Source organism: Theobroma cacao, chromosome 3 (assembly GCF_000208745.1).
Source record: "Theobroma cacao cultivar B97-61/B2 chromosome 3, Criollo_cocoa_genome_V2, whole genome shotgun sequence".
Taxonomy (NCBI): domain Eukaryota; kingdom Viridiplantae; phylum Streptophyta; class Magnoliopsida; order Malvales; family Malvaceae; genus Theobroma; species Theobroma cacao.
In genome coordinates, this window is record NC_030852.1 from 33,856,423 (window position 1) to 33,874,127 (window position 17,705).

The 17,705-nt window shown below is 36.4% G+C and overlaps 4 protein-coding genes across 6 annotated transcripts; 1 reads left to right on the forward strand and 3 right to left on the reverse strand.

The window, feature by feature from the left end:
* LOC18606471 (heat stress transcription factor B-2b) lies at positions 6,432-8,701 on the reverse strand. The gene is made up of 3 exons (XM_018117636.1): positions 8,440-8,701; positions 7,682-8,022; positions 6,432-7,577 (listed from the first exon to the last, which is right to left on the reverse strand). Exons 2-3 carry the CDS (start codon positions 7,937-7,939, stop codon positions 6,891-6,893), a joined length of 945 nt encoding a protein of 314 aa, XP_017973125.1. The 5' UTR covers positions 7,940-8,022; positions 8,440-8,701; the 3' UTR covers positions 6,432-6,890.
* LOC18606472 (protein phosphatase inhibitor 2) lies at positions 10,244-12,579 on the reverse strand. 2 transcript variants are annotated; one of them, XR_001927153.1, is made up of 4 exons: positions 11,987-12,579; positions 11,012-11,129; positions 10,751-10,918; positions 10,244-10,575 (listed from the first exon to the last, which is right to left on the reverse strand). XR_001927153.1 is itself a non-coding variant. In XM_007040091.2 (4 exons), exons 1-4 carry the CDS (start codon positions 11,998-12,000, stop codon positions 10,346-10,348), a joined length of 525 nt encoding a protein of 174 aa, XP_007040153.2. In that variant the 5' UTR covers positions 12,001-12,578; the 3' UTR covers positions 10,244-10,345. The 2 variants fall into 2 exon arrangements, 1 of the variants encoding a protein (XP_007040153.2); XM_007040091.2 differs by having other exon boundaries at positions 11,017-11,129; positions 11,987-12,578.
* Positions 12,979-15,722, forward strand: LOC18606473 (DEAD-box ATP-dependent RNA helicase 47, mitochondrial). The gene is made up of 2 exons (XM_018117635.1): positions 12,979-13,094; positions 13,593-15,722. The coding sequence occupies exon 2, from the start codon at positions 13,705-13,707 to the stop codon at positions 15,385-15,387; it is 1,683 nt and encodes a 560-aa protein (XP_017973124.1). The 5' UTR covers positions 12,979-13,094; positions 13,593-13,704; the 3' UTR covers positions 15,388-15,722.
* Positions 15,723-17,635, reverse strand: LOC18606474 (CASP-like protein 4A4). 2 transcript variants are annotated; one of them, XM_018117637.1, is made up of 3 exons: positions 16,954-17,635; positions 16,302-16,356; positions 15,723-16,201 (listed from the first exon to the last, which is right to left on the reverse strand). In XM_018117637.1, the coding sequence occupies exons 1-3, from the start codon at positions 17,265-17,267 to the stop codon at positions 16,016-16,018; spliced, it is 555 nt and encodes a 184-aa protein (XP_017973126.1). In that variant the 5' UTR covers positions 17,268-17,635; the 3' UTR covers positions 15,723-16,015. The 2 variants fall into 2 exon arrangements, with proteins under 2 accessions (XP_017973126.1, XP_007040155.2); XM_007040093.2 differs by having other exon boundaries at positions 16,302-16,437.

The window sequence follows — 17,705 nt, forward strand, 5'->3', positions numbered from 1 at the left end:
TTGTTTACATTTAGATTACCTCCTTTTAAGGGAGGTTAGGGTAACCAGCTATACTTTGATAAAAGAAAAAATAATGAAGAGATAATAATGGATTAATATTGTTCTTTTCTTTATCTTACATTTCTAGTTTTCTATCTCCCATGACATTTTCGGTTCTCATTTTCTTTTTCTTTTTTTTTGAAATTTTCTCATTTTCTTTTTCAACGTTTTGTTGAGGTTTAAAACCTAAAAAAGCACAAATAGTATATATGTTTATTCAATTAAATTCCTCACATTTTATTGCATTAAAAAGAATTTTTAAATATTTATTTTGAATTAAACGGGTCTTCAACTCAAATAAAAAAAATAAACCGTGGTTAGATTCAATGTATTTTCTACCCACGAGGGCCCATGGTATATATATGATGTGGATTGATAAAAAGACCATATGAGAAAATTACAGTACGTAATTGACAATCACACAAAATCATAAAAAAAACATATTTTGATTCTTTAAGTTTTTCTTTTTCCTTTAATTAGAGTGGTTTTTTAAAAATCCTTTCATGTTTCTTCATATCCCTAAAAACCAAAAAATGTAAGATTTATGTCTTCGTTTTTTTTTTAAGTTTGGAAAAAAAATGATTTTTTGAATATCATTACGATTAAAGGAAGAGGAGAAGGAGATAGATAAAAAATAATTTTATTTTGTGATTTCGACGATGGTTGACAATCGCCAACTTATGATTTTGGATAGGATAAAATATCCTAATCTTTTAAATTTTGGTCATAATTTTATAGTCAATATTAATTAAAGTGAAATTATAGTCAAAACTTAAAAAGACTTAAATATTTTACTTTTTTGAATATTCTAATTTCACACTAGTTAGGTCATATGTCACGTAGGTAAAAAAAGCAATTGACATTGAATCTAACAATAATTATATTTTTATTAAACTAAAAAAATTATTTAATTTAAAATAAAAATATAAAAATTTATTTAAATACAATAAAAATTAAAAAACCTTAATTAAATAAATAAAAATAATACAAAAACCTTTTTTAAGGGTTATGCCTTCCATCGAGTAAAGTCTAAAGGTCAACATCGAAAAGTGGATAAGCCTAAATTGGGTTTCCTAACAAATAATTGCAAAATTAATCAGAAGCACTGATACTTCACCTAAACAAATTATTTGGCTGGTATGGTGCTGTTATCATGCTTTAGCAAGCATGATTCAATAATAACCTTGATTTGAAAAAAAAGAAAACAAAAGAAAAACTCAAACTCTTTGTTATACTTTTCCCATCTAATATTCATCATAGTTTAATTTTAAACGAAACAAAATATAAAAAAAAATATTATTTTATCCAACAATTGGACATAATTAAATTAATTACAAAATAGTATAATTATAATTTTTTTTTTATTATAGAGACGAAAACAATCTCATTATATATGAAATTTCTTTTTCAAATTCAATGATCTCTCCCATCTGGAAATTTGATCACAAAAGCTCCGAAACCCTAGTGAAAGGGGAAATGTTAATTAAATGCGTAAACGCAATCTGATCTTTTTCTACTCACGCAAATATGAATGCATGGATTTTCCGTCTGACAACAAGTAAACGTGGCAGATAAACCTTGTTTCCGGTCCGTGACTCCACATCCACGCAACTTCAACTTCAACTTCCAGCATTTTCCAACTCCAAGGCAGTCAATATACGGCGCAGTTTTAAGTCTTTTCCCTACTTTGAGCCTGCCACGTTTCCTCTATTCAATTCTTTTTTCCTTTTTTTATAAATTTCCAAATTTAACTACAGCACCAACTTTCTCTGCAATTTTATTCATTTGTTGGCTGAAATGAATAAATTGTCAGCTGGATGATGATGGTGGTGAGTGGTGAGTGGCGAGTGGCGAGTGGCGAGTGGCGAGTGTATGTACAGGGTCGCTGCTCAAGCATTAGAGGAAGAAGAGGAAATTAACAATATATTGTCCCAGTTTTACTAAGTCAAAGCAGACAAAGCAGTCAGGAAGTTCTACTCAATTTCCTTTTCAGATTCGGAAATGATGTCCTTTGCATGTGGGTTTTTCCACACTTTTACAGCAAGTTGTCTTTTCCTCTACTCTTGATAATTCGAATTGACTACAATTTGTTAAGAGTACAAAATTAAAATATTCATCAATATTCAATTACTAGACCTCTGGATCCTACCTATGGCTGTGAACTTTCCCATTGTTATGTAGAAGCGGAGAGAAGATCATAGGAATGGGGAAGCAATTAAGGACGAATGGAAGATGGCAAGAGTTTCCTCCTCCATTTAACAATTTGGAAGAAAAAAGGTTGAAAAATATTTATCCAATTTATTAAACTTAGTTCTTCACAATGGTAAGATGAATGCATTTTTTCTTTTAATGAGACGTTACATTCAATTATTGGATGCATTGAATGTAAATATATATCAAAGAAGAAATGGAAGAGAGAGAGGCAGAAAATCAATATAATCCAAAAAGACAAGAAATGAAGAAACAAATGCATGTGCAGTGAATTTGATATTGATTGTTTTTCAATTTTCAGTGTTTGTGTTAGTTTTTGGTACAGAAACATAAATGAAATATTATATGTTATATCCAACGATTACCTATAATTAATTCTATCCAATTTAGGATTAAATATTTTCAAAAAATTTTTTATTTGAACATAAATTCTAACAGAAAAATAAGTGTATCTTACATCACGGGTTAAGTTTCTTACTGGCGCCTGTTAGTAAAAAAACACAAAAATATGCCACGTGTCAGCTTTGAGGGAAAGACTTCAATAATATGAAAATTGTAAGTGGGAGTATTATACAAAATTGGGGTTTTTTTTTTCTTTCTCAATTTGATTTTTTTGAGAGATTTTGATAATTAGGATGAAGTTTGTAATTGTGAGTGAGTGATTTTGTAATTATGGAGATTAGGATGATGATGGATGGAAGAGATTAACATGAAAATTTTTGATAAACTGACTTTAATGGAGTGTAGGAGTGCATATGATATTTGGGTCTTTTTTTTTTTTTTGGTTTTCTAGAAATGATAATAGCTTGATTGCTTGGGAAGGAAAAAGAAAAAAGTAAATAGAAAAGAAAATTATGATCGCCCCTTTTTTGGTTTAGACTTTTTTTATATATATATTTTTTTATACATGACGTGTTAGTCCGACGAAATATTATATGTCACATATCTTAATAATTGATCAAAATATGATAAAATCATTATAGGGGTCAAGTTTTTTACGCAATTAAACAAAAATGTATAAGATACGTTTTAAATGAAAGCAATTCGAGAATATTTATTTTTAAATCGAATAAAAATAAAAAAAAATTATCTTAAGATGAGACATTTCATAAAGATTGGATCTTGATCCAAGCAATTAGATTAAATTTTAATAAATCCAATCACCCCGAAAATTTATTTGAAATTTTCTTTTCAAGTGATAAATTAAAAAAAAAAATTTCCTTTCCTTTCTAACGAATAACAGGTAATATTGGATCATTGGAAATGGTCGTCAGTAGCATAAATTATCCGCTTGACTGACTTGGGAAAACCTTTAGGGCGACCGGATGTGAATGCCCTGGACACTCTTTGCTTTACTTTTATGACACCAGCATTTTCTATGCGCAACTGGATTTTATTCAAGGACCGTTTCCACTCTTCAATATCGTCCTCAAAGTTTATTCATTGGTTTTTATTGGAGGAAAGCACAATATATATACATATTTATATAATTATAATTGAGCGAAAATATTTAATTACTCTTCTAGAAAAGATTAATGAACGATTATAAATTCTGGAAATTTCAACACCAAAGACTAAAGGATGAAAAAAGTGTCACGCATCATTGTCACCCGGTGCGGCGCAATACTAAAATATGAATTATATATATATCCAGTAAAGAGGTTCAACAAAAAGACATTAAAATTCTCCTATGAGGACAAAAAAAAAAAGGTATTTCGAAGCCTACTTTTGCCGATTTCAAATTTTTTAACAAGAGTAAAGTGTGGCTACTTATTACAAAGTTAATTTTGTTGTGATTTTAAAGTTGCAAATTGTTTGAATATTTGAAATTGAGATGATAACAAGTTAGTGGCCAATTAATTAATGTATATACTCAAAGGAAAAAAAAATACAAAAGTGACCAATAAAGTAATAGAAAAACCTTACATAAAATAGTCTTTTCTTTTCTGTAGACTAAAAGACTTAAAGCTATTTATGATCGTGGGTAGGCACGACTAAGTTTCATGAAATTGTATTACACTTCGCTGTAAAGTCAAGAGAAATGTTTTAAATTGAATGCACAGATTGTTACGGATTACGGCCAGATACCATTAAAAAAGGGCCAAAAAGAAAGAGCAGAAACCAGAATTTCATGGAAATGCCTAACTCCATGCCAACTTTTTAATGTGTATTTTGTCAAAAATGTCGGCTGAAAATATGTCGATGCAGCAGGCACCAGACAACTCAAAAACAGGATTTTTCCAGAGGAAACAGTCAAAGCAGAAGAAGCAGTGGGATATCTTGGCATGATCAACTGCTAGGTAGCTAGTTGACATATCAAAGTTTCCACAAACGTGACTCACACAATGAACTCCATTACTGCACAGCAGAGCCTAAAGCAGATAGTTGGATTTGAACTTTAAAGGGTAGAATATATGGTTTGGTGGGAGCTGCAGGAAAGGGTAGCCACAAACGTTTTAAGGCTTTATTGTACTTTTATGAACAGCTTGGACCCTTTGGAAATTTTAAGCCTTGTGCACCCCACTGGTAGTTCATCAGCCCTTTTCTCTCTTTCTTTTTGTTTTTTGTTGAAGTAAAGTTGCGGGCTAATACAGTTTCGAGGTTACCTTTGTCCTCTCATTTCCAACAATTCCCACTTTTATAGAGATATGCTGTTTGATTATAGCAAAGACCAAGACCTTAATGTCAGGTGGGGAATCTGTTTCTGGTTTTATTTTCTTCTTTTCCTTAGATCAATCATTAATTAATAAAAAATTTTGTTGTTTTTTATTTGAATAAGGAAATATCATAGTATTTAACACATAGAATATTAGTATAAAATGAAACCTGAAGGCCAGAACTCTTTCAGCAACTTCCTGGAACAGTTCAGTATCCTGCCCCAGCTAACTATTTGGGCTCTGGAAATGAAACACCAGATTTGGGCCTCACCTTAGATCAACCAGATTTAAGACTGCCCTTAGTGGGCTCATTATAAGCAGACTGGATGACTAGGTGTTCTTTTTGGGCCTAGAGAATCTGCTTGGAAAAAAATCATGTAATGTAACTTTTGGTGGTTGGAAGAGTCAAATTTTCATGTCCATTATTTATTTTATTGATAAATTAGCTCCTTTGTTATATCATACTTAACAAGTGACTCCTTTTTATTCCATACATCTTATATTAAGATTCAAAGTTTGCATGAAGATTAATGTTTTTTAGGCTCTCTAAAATTGTGGAATCTGGGCAAATTTAGCAACGCTGATGTCCAATAGGACTGCTGCGTTGCGTTGCGGTCAAGAATCACTTTAGCATTCACGGAAGAGTATATAATAGTAATTTAGTAGAAGAGAAGAACATAGTAGTGGTCAAGAAGGCTCTTTGAGACTTTGCCTCTCGCTCTCCAGTCCTGTATCAGAAAGAAGAGAAAGTTGCACAATGCGCTCTTGACTTTGACTAGCTGGCAACATCCGGAGGATGATAATTTTTTGTCAGGCGCCGTGAGCGTATTTTTCCAAAATATAGATAAGATAAAACACTGTTAGAATGTTTTAGTTAGATACATTCTGAAGTCAACAACAGTAGTTAATCTTCTTCATCTGCTTCGTGTACAGCTAAACTGCACCAACCCATGAGGCACGTGTTAGTTGCATTACCATCGACGGAGCAACAGCCGTTCTAAAGGTAGGAAGCTCATTTTCACAAAGCTCCTTTTAGAAATCCCCCACGTTTAACATGCCAAAACCTATATATCGATAGAGAGAGAACGAAAAGAACTTTCAAAAGCAACATGCAACCATAGCTACTTAACAATACAATTATTATGACCAAAAAAAAAAAAACAATACAATTATTAAAAGAAAATTTCATGGCGAATAACACATTTCAAATCTCATGTGAATTCCATAATCATGGTACTTGGTGTAAATAATATTACACTTATAAGGTCAAAAAGTAATATATAGCAAGATTTTCCGAATCTAGTAGTTACTTTTTTTGTATGATTAAATGACACCTCATGATCTTCTTAAGCTTAATTAAGGCGTCGATTTATCCCCACACACAAAGAATACCACAAGGCTACAAGCTTATCTGGTTCTTGCGTAAATGATAAAATTTTCTGATTACAAGCACAAATATGTATTGTTTATTCATTGCATTCGGAATTTGAAAAGAACAATCTAATATATATATATATATATATCTCCGCCGGAGGAATGCAATAAGAAATTTTATTTAGATTTGTTCATCAATATTGTACAAAGATTTCCATGTTTTAAATGGATAAATAATTGACCATCGCTAAAATATTCTAACTTTCCATCAACCTCTGGTTAATCTTCAGGAACAGCCAACTGAATTGGGAAACCCATCTTGGGTGGCCCTTCGTTTTGACTTTCGGCATTTAAATCACGCTCAATGTCAAGGCGGTGTCGTTTGATCTTTAATGTTCCGTGTGCTTTTACAACATCGCTCTCCTTTGACTCCCCACCGAAGGGGCTTCAAATTCCAGAAGCAACCAGAAGAAGTGCTTCCCCACGCCACGCGTCGGTTTACCAACACGTGATTCCTCGCAACACGCTCCCGTGGGACCACGCTCCTCCTCCTCCTCATCATTACCATCCTCTCTTTAAAAATCAAATACAATAAATAATCTCTTTTAATCATTTCCCAAGCTCCAGCCACGCAGTGTCCTGATCATCAGTCTTCCCATCCAACGGCTCTGCCTTAACCTCGGACCCAGGCTCAATATCCTGCTGCTGCACTTGGTTTTTATTCTGCTCCTCATCGTCTTCCTCCCTCCTCAAGCGCTTCACCCCAATGGAAACTCCGAACAACTTCGGCGTCACATCGTCCGCCTCCTCTTCCATCGCCATCGCCCCCTTCGAACCACCATCCTCTGCCGTTCCGGCGGAATTCCTCGCCGGCAGAAGATCCAAAGCCTTTCCTTCCGCCAAATTTGAAGGATTCTCCAACTGACCGGAGGCATAATTCGTCATCAAAGTTAATATATTATTACACAATCCCTTCAACTGAGTCAACTCATGGTTCAGCTGCATGTTTTCTTTTCTAAGCCTCTCGTTCTCCTCTAAAAGCTCCGGCGTTGTCGTGCAGCTCGTGGTCTGATGTACAACGGCAACGACGGGAGGCGAGTTCGACGAAATAACCTGCTCATCGGAATTCGATGGGGAGACCTTACAAGGAACCGCCGCAACGGTCACTGTCGCGGAAGCAGCAGCCGCAGCAGGAGTTATTTTCCGACGCTGTATGTCTCGGAGAAGTCCTTTTTCGCCTCTTCGAAAACAATCGTTCGCGAACTCCCATCGATCCGGCACCACCTTTCTAAATCCCTAGCAGCATACGAACAAATAATTAATTTTTCTAATCAACTAATTATAATTAAAAACTTAATTAAACTGATTATGAAACTATTATCTTCATTTTTAACACTTACATAAGTGTTGAGTTGGCGGACGAAGCTAGAGAAGTTGTTATGTTTGAAGTACTTAGGGAGCAAATCACGGGCGAATTCAGCGGGGCGCCAAACGATAAAAGTCGATCCATCGTCGTTCCATGAAATCAAGTCATCAACGGAGGGATCATCGACGAGTTGATAGGTTTTCGTAAGGAACGGAGTCGGTAAAGATCGTTGCGAGTCACTGGCGGCACTGGTGGGGGATTCGCAGGGTTGGTCGGCCGGCAATGGTGCCATGGGGTTCGGCGCTAGATCCGAACCCTACAAAACCGGAACTCTCCAGAGAGAGAGATTCCTTTGGCGTGTCTTTAGCTCTTTAACTGGTGATTAATGTAAACTCTAATTAGATCAAACTTAAATAAAAAATTACCCAAATAAAAAAATCAGCACATAATAATGCTCCGTTTGGTTGCCAAGAAAGTGCGAGAAAAGAAAATATAAATGAAAAAATAGAATATCTAAATATTTCTAGCTGAAAATATCTAATTTAGTCAGCCAAATTCAACTACAAAACTTATTTATATAGATTATTCAGATTCACGGAAACGGAAACAGTTTCAAAAGGATTACAGTTTCCTGCTCCAGTGATCTTTTTGACCTAACTGACGAACAAATGTGATAACATTAATTCGTTTCTTTCATCAAACATAGAGAATATATATTAAAAACGCAAATATTAAATCTAACAGAGAGACTAAGAGGGTATAGGAGTATTAAAATAAATATTCGCTACCTACCTGAGAGAAGGCGAAAATTTTCTCACCAACCAAACAGGAAACAAGAAACCTGGCTCATGCAATCAGATACCGATTCATCAAATGTTCCAACGCCATAACAGAGTGAAAGACGGCACGTTGAGGGAGAGTGAGGAGGGAGAGAACGAGAGAGGGAGGAGAAGTTAGGCTTTGTTGTTTCTAGAAAGTTCTGGGTGGAGTAAATGATAAGGGGAAGAAAGAGAAATCGTGGGTTCGAGAAGGAAAGGAAAATAAAAGATAAAAAAAACAATTGAAAGAAAAGATAGAGAAAAGGGGAAAGTACGTGGGACCCACCGCCACACTCGGGAACAAAGGAAGGCGCCAGAGGGTTGTATTATGTGTTACGGTCTTTTCCAGAAACTTCTCTCTCCTTCTTTCATTTTGATAAGGATAATTCTTTGGTAATAAATTCCAGAAGGCGGTAAATATTTTCGAATTTTTACGGGTTTTTTTTACAGGGCGATCGTAAGTGGTCTTTATACGTGTCGGAATGGGTGTCCGCTGCTGAAGATAAGGGATTTTGGGTGGAATAATGAGACGTTGGGACATGATTGGATCACCCGGGTGTGGAGACAGAAAGGGGTCAGTGGTTGAGCCACGTGGAGGATGCGAATAATCATTGTTGGATTGTATATGGAAAGATATCCTTGCAAGAACTGTCAATTAGGAATTTACCATACAAATTTGATAGTATGTGACAAACCGTCATTGTTTAAAGTGAATAGGTTACTAAGGACTCTTGGATAAGACTAAATCGGGTTAAAATAAGGAAGTATGGTAATCATTTAGTTCATCAAATTTACGAGTTCGACTTCCCTTTATTAATTATTGATTTATGATCTTTAATATACTTATTAATTACGTATATGTATTGATTATATTTGATAAATAAAAATCGTGATTGATGGTGTATATTAGATGCACGTCATAAACTAATTTAATTTCCTTTTAACTCTAAAGGGAAGATAAAATTAGTCCACAAATACCAAAAACTATTAAAGAGTAGTATATAATATTTACTTTTTCATACATTTGGATGGACAAAGTGACTCCTATATTTCGATTGAAAAGATAACAATTGTTATGCTAATTAAACTTAAATTGGTTTTAGTCTTACTTTAATTTACAATATGAACCATATTTTAAGTTTGTGATGAAATCTTTGAGTAGAAAATTATGGTCAGTTTTCACTGTGCTAAAACTAAATTAATTCTGAAGATTCCGCCAACATCTGGGTAAAACAGTCCTTGACATGTTCATTTTATTGCTGTCAGCTGTGTTCTCTTTGAAAAATAGATATGTGCTATTTTATGTCGGTTCTTTGGTACTATATACACCACCTAGTGTTAGGTTGCCGTGTTAAAGGAGACAGCCGCGTAGCTGTTTTGTGTTGTTATTTCCCTTTCTTGGATTACAGCAATGATTCACGTACGTAGGGCATGCACGTTGAGCTTTTCCCAGCTCATTGAGCAATCTTCTGAAGCTAAATTTTGACTAGTAATCCAATAACCTTGTTTGTTTGATTTGGAGTGAACTACATGATTACTTGGGACCATAGGCGTATGCATCGTTTACCTCAAAGTCAAGCCTTGGAGATTTGCTTAAAGATCAGATACAATCAATCAGAAAAAATGATGGTTCAGATTTTACACAACTCTAGCTTTCTAGTTAATATATTCAAAGTCTATGGTTCATTTCAACAAGGATTCATTGGGCGTGGATTCCTGTTTCTATTTGCTGGTCCAGTCAAAATTGTATAGAAATTTTAACAAGTTAATGATTAAGATATCATTAACAAAATCTTTCAACAAATGGCTAACCATGATTGCTAGGTTTTGATGAGGCTTTCAAGATAAGCAAATGTGGTTGTTGAGGGAAACTCAGATCATCAATATTCCTCAATGTCAATTATTCGCAGAATTTCATCACTATCCTCTATATGTATTTCTCTTGCTTTGATACTAAGACTCGAACACGAACCAGAGTTATGTATTCCTTTATTGTGCTCATCATTGAGAAAGCAGAGCTCTTGTTGCAGTTCTTTCACTTTCTTGAACTCGTCATAATGTGCTCTCCTGCTCTCCGTAAAGCTCGCATCATCTCTTTGCTTTGCAAAACCTGAAATTAAGCAAGTTTCAATACTGTTACAAATATTACAAGCAAATCATGCCAGATTAACCAACAACTAAGTATGAAACAAGGGGAGAAAGGGGTTACAATGAAGAGATTAGATAATTTATGTTTTAATTCATGTCTTTTTAACAATGTAGTTGCTTATAGATAATTCCAGCACCTTGATCTTTCTCCCCTGTTTCACCCTCTTCACCAGACGATGCCCATCCCCCAAAAGGACTAAAGTGCTTTTGACTCAGAGCAACTTTACTTAGAGCATTCCTTAGGGCTTCAGCATGTGCAGCATAGTCAATGGTTTTAGCAGTACCTGGTGTAGCAGAAGGAAAACCTACAAAAACCAAATAGTATAATGTCTGAACTAATCAAGATATCTTTCAAATCCCACCAAGCAGAAAGCTGCAAATTGAGAACAAAAGATCACCTTACCATCTTCTTCAATCATTGGATGATATGGTGTTTTAGGTTCATCGATTTTTTTCCTTACTACTTTATTTGCTTCAATTTCACTGAGATTAGCTTCATTCCATCTTACACGCCCCCTAACCCAAAATGGAGATGATATCAGTAAATGCAGTTTTATTTTTCAAATAGGCAAAAGAGACCTCATTTGAATTCTCCTAGTTAACCAGTACCTCATTTTATTCTCAAAGGTTATGGAAACAAGTAGAGAAGATAATTGATTTTGTCTGATACTTTTGAGTCAAAAACCTATCCCCAGGGATACACTAGCTACCAAAGAAGGCAATATGAAACTTAGCTTATAACGTCAGTAACAGCCATTTCAAGAAGCAATCCAGTTCAGAATCTGTTTTTTTTTTTTACTTCTACCAACCATTCCCAAGTTCTTATCAGTCTCTAGCTGTTTTTCTTGCCCTTATTCTTCTGTTTCTTTCTTCTTCAAATTTGAATTCCCTTGACAATGTTTTAACTACTCCTCCTCTAAGTCAAATTATGTACTGTTATTCAATAATGAAGCCAAAATTACCAATAATGTAACTTTCATACCAAGTTTAGCAGACAGCAGTAATGTCTTGGTAGCCCCTATATCAGGAATTCATAATTAATGTGTAATTGAATGTGATTGGCCCAAAGACTTCCCATTCTTTTCCAACATCATACACCATCAAAACCCCATGTTTTGGCCAAACCATGTTTTAAGTTTTTTATACCTTGATGCTCGTTTAAATCAACATAAATTTGATATTTCTCATGTTTCTATAATAACAGCCAGTTTCATCATAATTTAGAGCCTAGAAACACCATAGAAAAGCCAAAAAAAAAAAACCAAAACATGCAATACGAAAACGCTTTTAAACAGATTGAGCCGACAAAAACAGAGAAAACTGATATATATAAATTAAAATCTGAATGGCAGAACAGAGGCATAAAAAATTACTTCAATCTTTTCATGCTGGAAATGGCTGCTTTTGATTCTGACAGAGCAAGCGGATAACCCAAGAAGGATTCACTTAAAAAGAAGATTAATTAGAGAGGCAAACTCTTGAATGCCATCATTCAGAATATATCTAAACTTGCATCGAGCTTGATCGTAACACTAGGGAAAGAAATATGAACGAACTGTCTTGATCAAGATTAAGAAAGGAAGAGAAAAAAGAAGTGCGGAATGGGTAAGAGAAAGAAAAGACAGGGATCGAATGTGAACCCACAACTGGTGAAAAGAACCAGGTACTTGAAATTAACTTTGGTTTCTTTTCATTGCTTTAGCATCTTTGTTTGTTCCATTTTCTCAGGGTCCCCACGTTCTCTATTATCAACCTCAGTGAAATTATATCACTTTTTTGTTCTTGCAAGAAGAAGCAGAGAGTGATAGACACAGAGGTCGTGTTAGGCAACTGCTACGTTTCCTCCTCTTTTTTTAGTTGGAACAAGAGACAACTCTGGAATGTTCGGGGGGAGAGGACACAGAGGATGCCGGCGTTTCGGACATCAAACGATGTGTAATAAAAATTGTAAGAATCTACGATATGTTAATGTAGGTGAAACAGATGAGGAATTTTTTTAAAAAAATTTCTTAGATGAATGAATATATTATTTTTTATATAATTTAAATTTTTATTAATATAACTACATTTGATATATAGATTACCTGCTAATTTCAATTTTGTAATTAATTTTATTATTTTACGAAATTTAATGAGATATCGTTGTATATCATGATACGATGACTTTATGTTAAGATCATATGCTGCGATCTGAGTTAAGACAAATCCGGTTCAGCTGGTGTTTCATTTTTCTTCGTCGTAACTGGGGCGAGGTGTGCATGGACTGTTAGCTCTCTTGATGTTGAGCCCAAATTTGGTCCAACCCAAAAACTTCTATCTTTGCCGTGGGCCCGTGGGTAGTCAGCTTACGTCTGTAAGCGCATCGTTTCTTTATGTTTGCTCTCAAACCAATCCGAAACGTGGCGTAATTGAGCTCCGAGTTTACTCTCACGCAGAGAGCCAGAGAGGCCGCCGGACGCAATTCTAGCTCTAAGTCTTAAGGTAAGTCGCATGGTTTTTTGTTTCTCAATTTTTTCTTGAAAAGGAAATTCTTCAGTCCATTTCTTTATTGCACTTTTCTTGGTATCCAAACACTCAAATGTTGTTTCTCGTTAGTTTGGCTCTAGTTGAACCTTCTCAGTGAGTTACGGTTCCACTATCTGGCGCTGACATTGCTGTCAAACCGTTTGATAAAATGCTTCAATCAACAGTGGAATGACTTATATTTATCATTCAAATTGAGTTTCGTTCCTTTACTTTTAAACAAAATTCAATTCCAATCCATTTGAGAATTCTCTAACATGTTTTCGCTTGCTTGTTATTAAGGAATAAGAGTTCACACTTCAACAGATAGACAAATGCTAACCAGCAAGACCTTTTTTTTTTTCTTCTATTACCTGCTAGACAGTGTTTGCTGTAGCATGTTTAGAAGCTAGGATGTGTACTTCATATTTCCGTCGATATAGCTCTGACCCTTTTATTCTTGCACTGAAACTGCAGCTTGGGCTTCTGTTTCCAAACTTCGGGAATCCTTGAGCGTCCGATGGTACTGACTTGAGCTATTGCAAAAACAGGGATTCTTTAGTTGCTGGTCAATAACAGTCAAGCAAAGATGCCAGCATTAGCCTCGACAAGGTTGCTTCTATTTTTTGGAGAATCTTTACCCTTCCATAGGTTCCCTAGTGTGTCTAGGAAAGTTTGGTGCCAGCTTAGTGTACGTTTCGTGAGTCAGGTTAATCATAATAACGGGCCTCTCACTCTTGCCAGCCTTGGTTTCAAGAGTGAGTTTGGAGAAACAAACAAGAATAAAGGAAATAAAATCGAGAGGCTCAGTGTTTCTAATGAAGCACCCAAAAGTAAGGTGAGGGTGATTGGAAGCAACAGCATAAAAGGAGTTAAGGTGGTTGGGGTGAAAAAATCGCTAGAAATTGAGTCAGCGCCTTTTGCTGCACAGTCATTTCCAGAGCTTGGCCTCCCACCTTTGTTGCTAGAGAGTTTAGAGACTGCAGGCTACACGGTTCCAACTGATGTTCAGTCTGTAGCAGTTCCAACAGTTCTCAAGGGTCATGATGTTGTGATTCAATCTTACACGGGCTCAGGAAAAACCTTAGCGTATCTCCTTCCCATACTGTCTGAAGTAGGCCCTCTGAAAAAGAAATCTCCTAATGGCAATGGTGAATCCGGGAAGAAAAGAGAGATTGAAGCAGTTATTGTGGCTCCCTCTAGAGAACTGGGGATGCAAATTGTTAGGGAGTTTGAAAAGCTTCTAGGTCCTGCAGACAAGAGAGTTGTTCAGCAACTTGTAGGAGGTGCAAACCGATCAAGACAGGAAGAAGCTTTAAAGAAAAACAAGCCAGCTATTGTTGTCGGCACCCCTGGCCGAATTGCTGAGATTAGTGCGGCTGGGAAGCTTCACACTCATGGCTGTCGCTTCTTGGTTTTAGATGAAGTTGATGAACTCCTTTCATTTAATTTCCGGGAGGATATGCACCGGATATTGGAACATGTGGGTAGGAGATCAGGTGCTGACCCCCGTGGCTCACTTGCTAAGTGGGCTGAGCGTCAGACCATTATGGTGTCTGCTACAGTTCCATATTCAGTTATAAGGGCAGCTAGGAGCTGGGGGCGTGACCCACTTCTTGTTCAAGCCAAAAAAGTCATGCCACTTGAATCTGTTTCTCCCTCTGGACCTGTTAATCTCCTAAGGCCTACATCCAGTTCAGACTCAAGTTCAAATATGCAGACTCAAGCTGCATCACAAAGCCTACCACCTGCTTTGAAACACTACCATTGTGTCACAAAATTACAACACAAGGTTGACACATTGAGAAGATGTGTTCATGCACTTGATTCCAAGTCAGTGATAGCTTTCATGAACCATGCAAAGCAGCTAAAGGATGCTGTCTTCAAGCTAGAGGCTCGTGGGATGAAAGCTGCAGAGCTGCATGGTGACCTTGGAAAGCTTGTGAGGTCAACAACATTGAAAAAATTTAAGCATGGGGAAGTGAGAGTTCTGGTGACAAATGAACTTTCAGCAAGGGGTTTGGATGTGGCAGAATGTGACCTTGTGGTTAATCTGGACTTACCTACTGACTCTATCCACTATGCACACCGAGCTGGTCGAACTGGTCGGCTTGGCAGGAAAGGTACTGTGGTAACCATCTGTGAGGAGCCAGAAGTGTTTGTTGTGAAGAAGCTCCAGAAGCAGCTTGGGGTCCCCATTCCAGCTTGTGAGTTTACAGAAGGTAAACTTCATGTCATTGAAGAAGAGAAACCTTTGGGGGCTGCAAGGTGATACATGATCGTTTTTTCCAGTATCATATTTGGAAATAAAAAATCAACCCAGACCTTTCTCCTGCTTCTGTTTACATCGCTTGTAGTATACCAGAAGTTTGTATTGTGGTCTAGTGAACTTTATGCCTTTTAATTTTAAACTTTTGGGGTGGGGGGAAGGCTATGCATATATCATCTTTTTCATTTCATGATGAATTTGAAGTACCGACTTTACCAACTCCCTGTGTTTAGTTCAGTTGTACACTTACTATTTCGACTATTTCTGTACAGAGTGCATTCAGTAACTGATCTGTACTATTTAATCAAGGATGAATGCAAAAACATGGATTGACAATAGCAGCAAGAAACACGATGCGTTTACCAGAAAAAGTGAAATTAGATCCCTTTTACAGTGGCAAACAGTCTAGCTTTCCTCATGTTATATTTTGACATCTGAGTTTTGCTAACATAGACTAAACTTTCAGTCACATTACAAGCCCCCAGATTACATCTCAAACTGGATGTCTGACGGATATTGTACATACGGCAGTATGCCGTTTTAATTTATTAATACTGTGTATTGAAACAGTTATTTGTGGATTCAAGCACGACAACAGTAATATACACCAGCCAGCAAGCAAAATCACTATTTACCAGACGGTTCTCTTGCAAAGCTTGTAGCCGGAGAAGAGAGCACAAATTGCTATAACTAGAAAAGTTGCAAAGGACATGCTAGTTGATGTGATGGTTCCCTTCCTAACTGGTGTGCTTTTCTCAACCTGTCGAATGATTGGTATGGCCACTGAAGAAGATGAGATGAGGAGGTAACCCACCAACTGTTACAGGCTACCCATGAATTAGCTATCACACAGACAACAGCTAGTATCTAAAATAAGATAGAGAGACAGAGAGTGTTGTACTGGGGAGTGCACTTGCCTGGTCGAGGACAAAGCTAAGGTAGTCCGAGCTCTTATCTGAGATCAGAATGCCTCTGTGAGCAATGTCACAAATACCTTTAAACAGTTGGAAAGCTGCGTATAGGAAAGCTAAAATGGCTACAATGAAGCAGTATCTACACGAAGACAATAAAATAATCTTGTTTAAATACAGACTGAACTGATAATTGCATTTTGAAATATTGGGTTGAGAATAAAAAATCAAAAGTCCTTAAGATCTATGCTATCCGAGAACATGCATGCATCAGTATTAACCTGAACATTTTTCAGTTTTGTTACTTTAGAGACCAATGCTGTGCTAAGCATTTCAATAAAAGCCATTCCAGGACAAAGATTTAAAGAGGTATGATGAAGAGGCTAGTAGGACCCCAACTTGGATTTCGGAAGTTGGACCTCCAATTTTGCACACCTTTCGGATTTTAAGTTATTTGGGGGATGAGGCTTTGGAGGGCAGAGTCAACGTTCCAGGCAGTTCCTCCTTTTAAGATTGAGATTGCTGTTAGAAAAAGGTAATCTCTTAGCTTAGGTGATCCGTGGATTTCTTTGTTTCTCAATCGTTTTTATCTCCCTCTCTATAGGCTTTTCTTTGTAATCTCGTCATAAAATCAAAACAAATTCATAGTTATGCTTACATCAATTCTGGGTACTCAGTGAAGCTAGGAGATCGTTGGTCTTTCTTCTTTGTTGATGGGGCAGCCAGTGAGAGAGCCGAGATAAAAGAGAAGAGAAGCAGCAAGAACCGAAGGAAGAGAGTTGTATGATCTATGGAAGGTCTTGAGCTCCACCTTGAAGAAGTCACCGAGAAAGAGAACGGTGAAGGGGTTGGAAATGGATGCTGAGTCTGAGAATTGGCTGCTGCCACAGGCGAAACACCAGCCATGATTCTACAAGCAATCGCCAAAACATGTTCCCTTCCTTCTTTCACTGGTTCATTTACCTGATCCATTCTTTAGTTGAAGCTTCCTCAAGCCTGCTTCTTCTAACTAATATTGGGGCCCCTTCAAGTCTGATTCTTTTGTTTCTTTGAGTTGGCTTTTTGTGAAAACGAGATCCTTCAAAATGCAGTTGATAATTGGAGTTTCTAGGGAAGGTTCCTGTCTAGGTATGGTCGGTAGTTTGTTTGACAAAATAACAAGAAAATTTCAGAGCTGACGTTTATTTCTTGTATGAGCTTGAAGTTCACTAGGATGAAGCCGAGAAACTAAGCTGAGCATGCTGATTTCAGAGTGCCTAGTGGGCTTGTCAAGCTTTAATCTTGTTATAAAGATAAGATTGTAGACCTACGACTGCCCAAATTTTCAAAAGAAGACGATGGCAACTGAAAGGGATTTGCATAGTCAACTCTTTCTAGTCAATTTAAAACCCTTTTATGTAACCCCAGAAA

Excerpts from the sequence above, each read along its gene's own strand:
- LOC18606471 (XM_018117636.1), bottom strand. The coding sequence starts at position 7,939 with ATGGCACCATTGCCGGCCGACCAACCCTGCGAATCCCCCACCAGTGCC. Across the intron at positions 7,578-7,681 it reads TCCGCCAACTCAACACTTAT|GGATTTAGAAAGGTGGTGCC; the intron begins GTAAGTGTTAAA and ends GTATGCTGCTAG.
- LOC18606474 (XM_007040093.2), bottom strand. The coding sequence starts at position 17,267 with ATGGATCAGGTAAATGAACCAGTGAAAGAAGGAAGGGAACATGTTTTG. Across the intron at positions 16,438-16,953 it reads ACTGAGTACCCAGAATTGAT|ATACTGCTTCATTGTAGCCA; the intron begins GTAAGCATAACT and ends GTCTTCGTGTAG. Across the intron at positions 16,202-16,301 it reads TTAGCTTTGTCCTCGACCAG|TTGGTGGGTTACCTCCTCAT; the intron begins GCAAGTGCACTC and ends AGCCTGTAACAG.
- LOC18606473 (XM_018117635.1), top strand. The coding sequence starts at position 13,705 with ATGCCAGCATTAGCCTCGACAAGGTTGCTTCTATTTTTTGGAGAATCT.
- LOC18606472 (XM_007040091.2), bottom strand. Across the intron at positions 10,919-11,016 it reads TCCAATGATTGAAGAAGATG|GTTTTCCTTCTGCTACACCA; the intron begins GTAAGGTGATCT and ends TGGTTTTTGTAG. Across the intron at positions 10,576-10,750 it reads AACAGGGGAGAAAGATCAAG|GTTTTGCAAAGCAAAGAGAT; the intron begins GTGCTGGAATTA and ends GCTTAATTTCAG.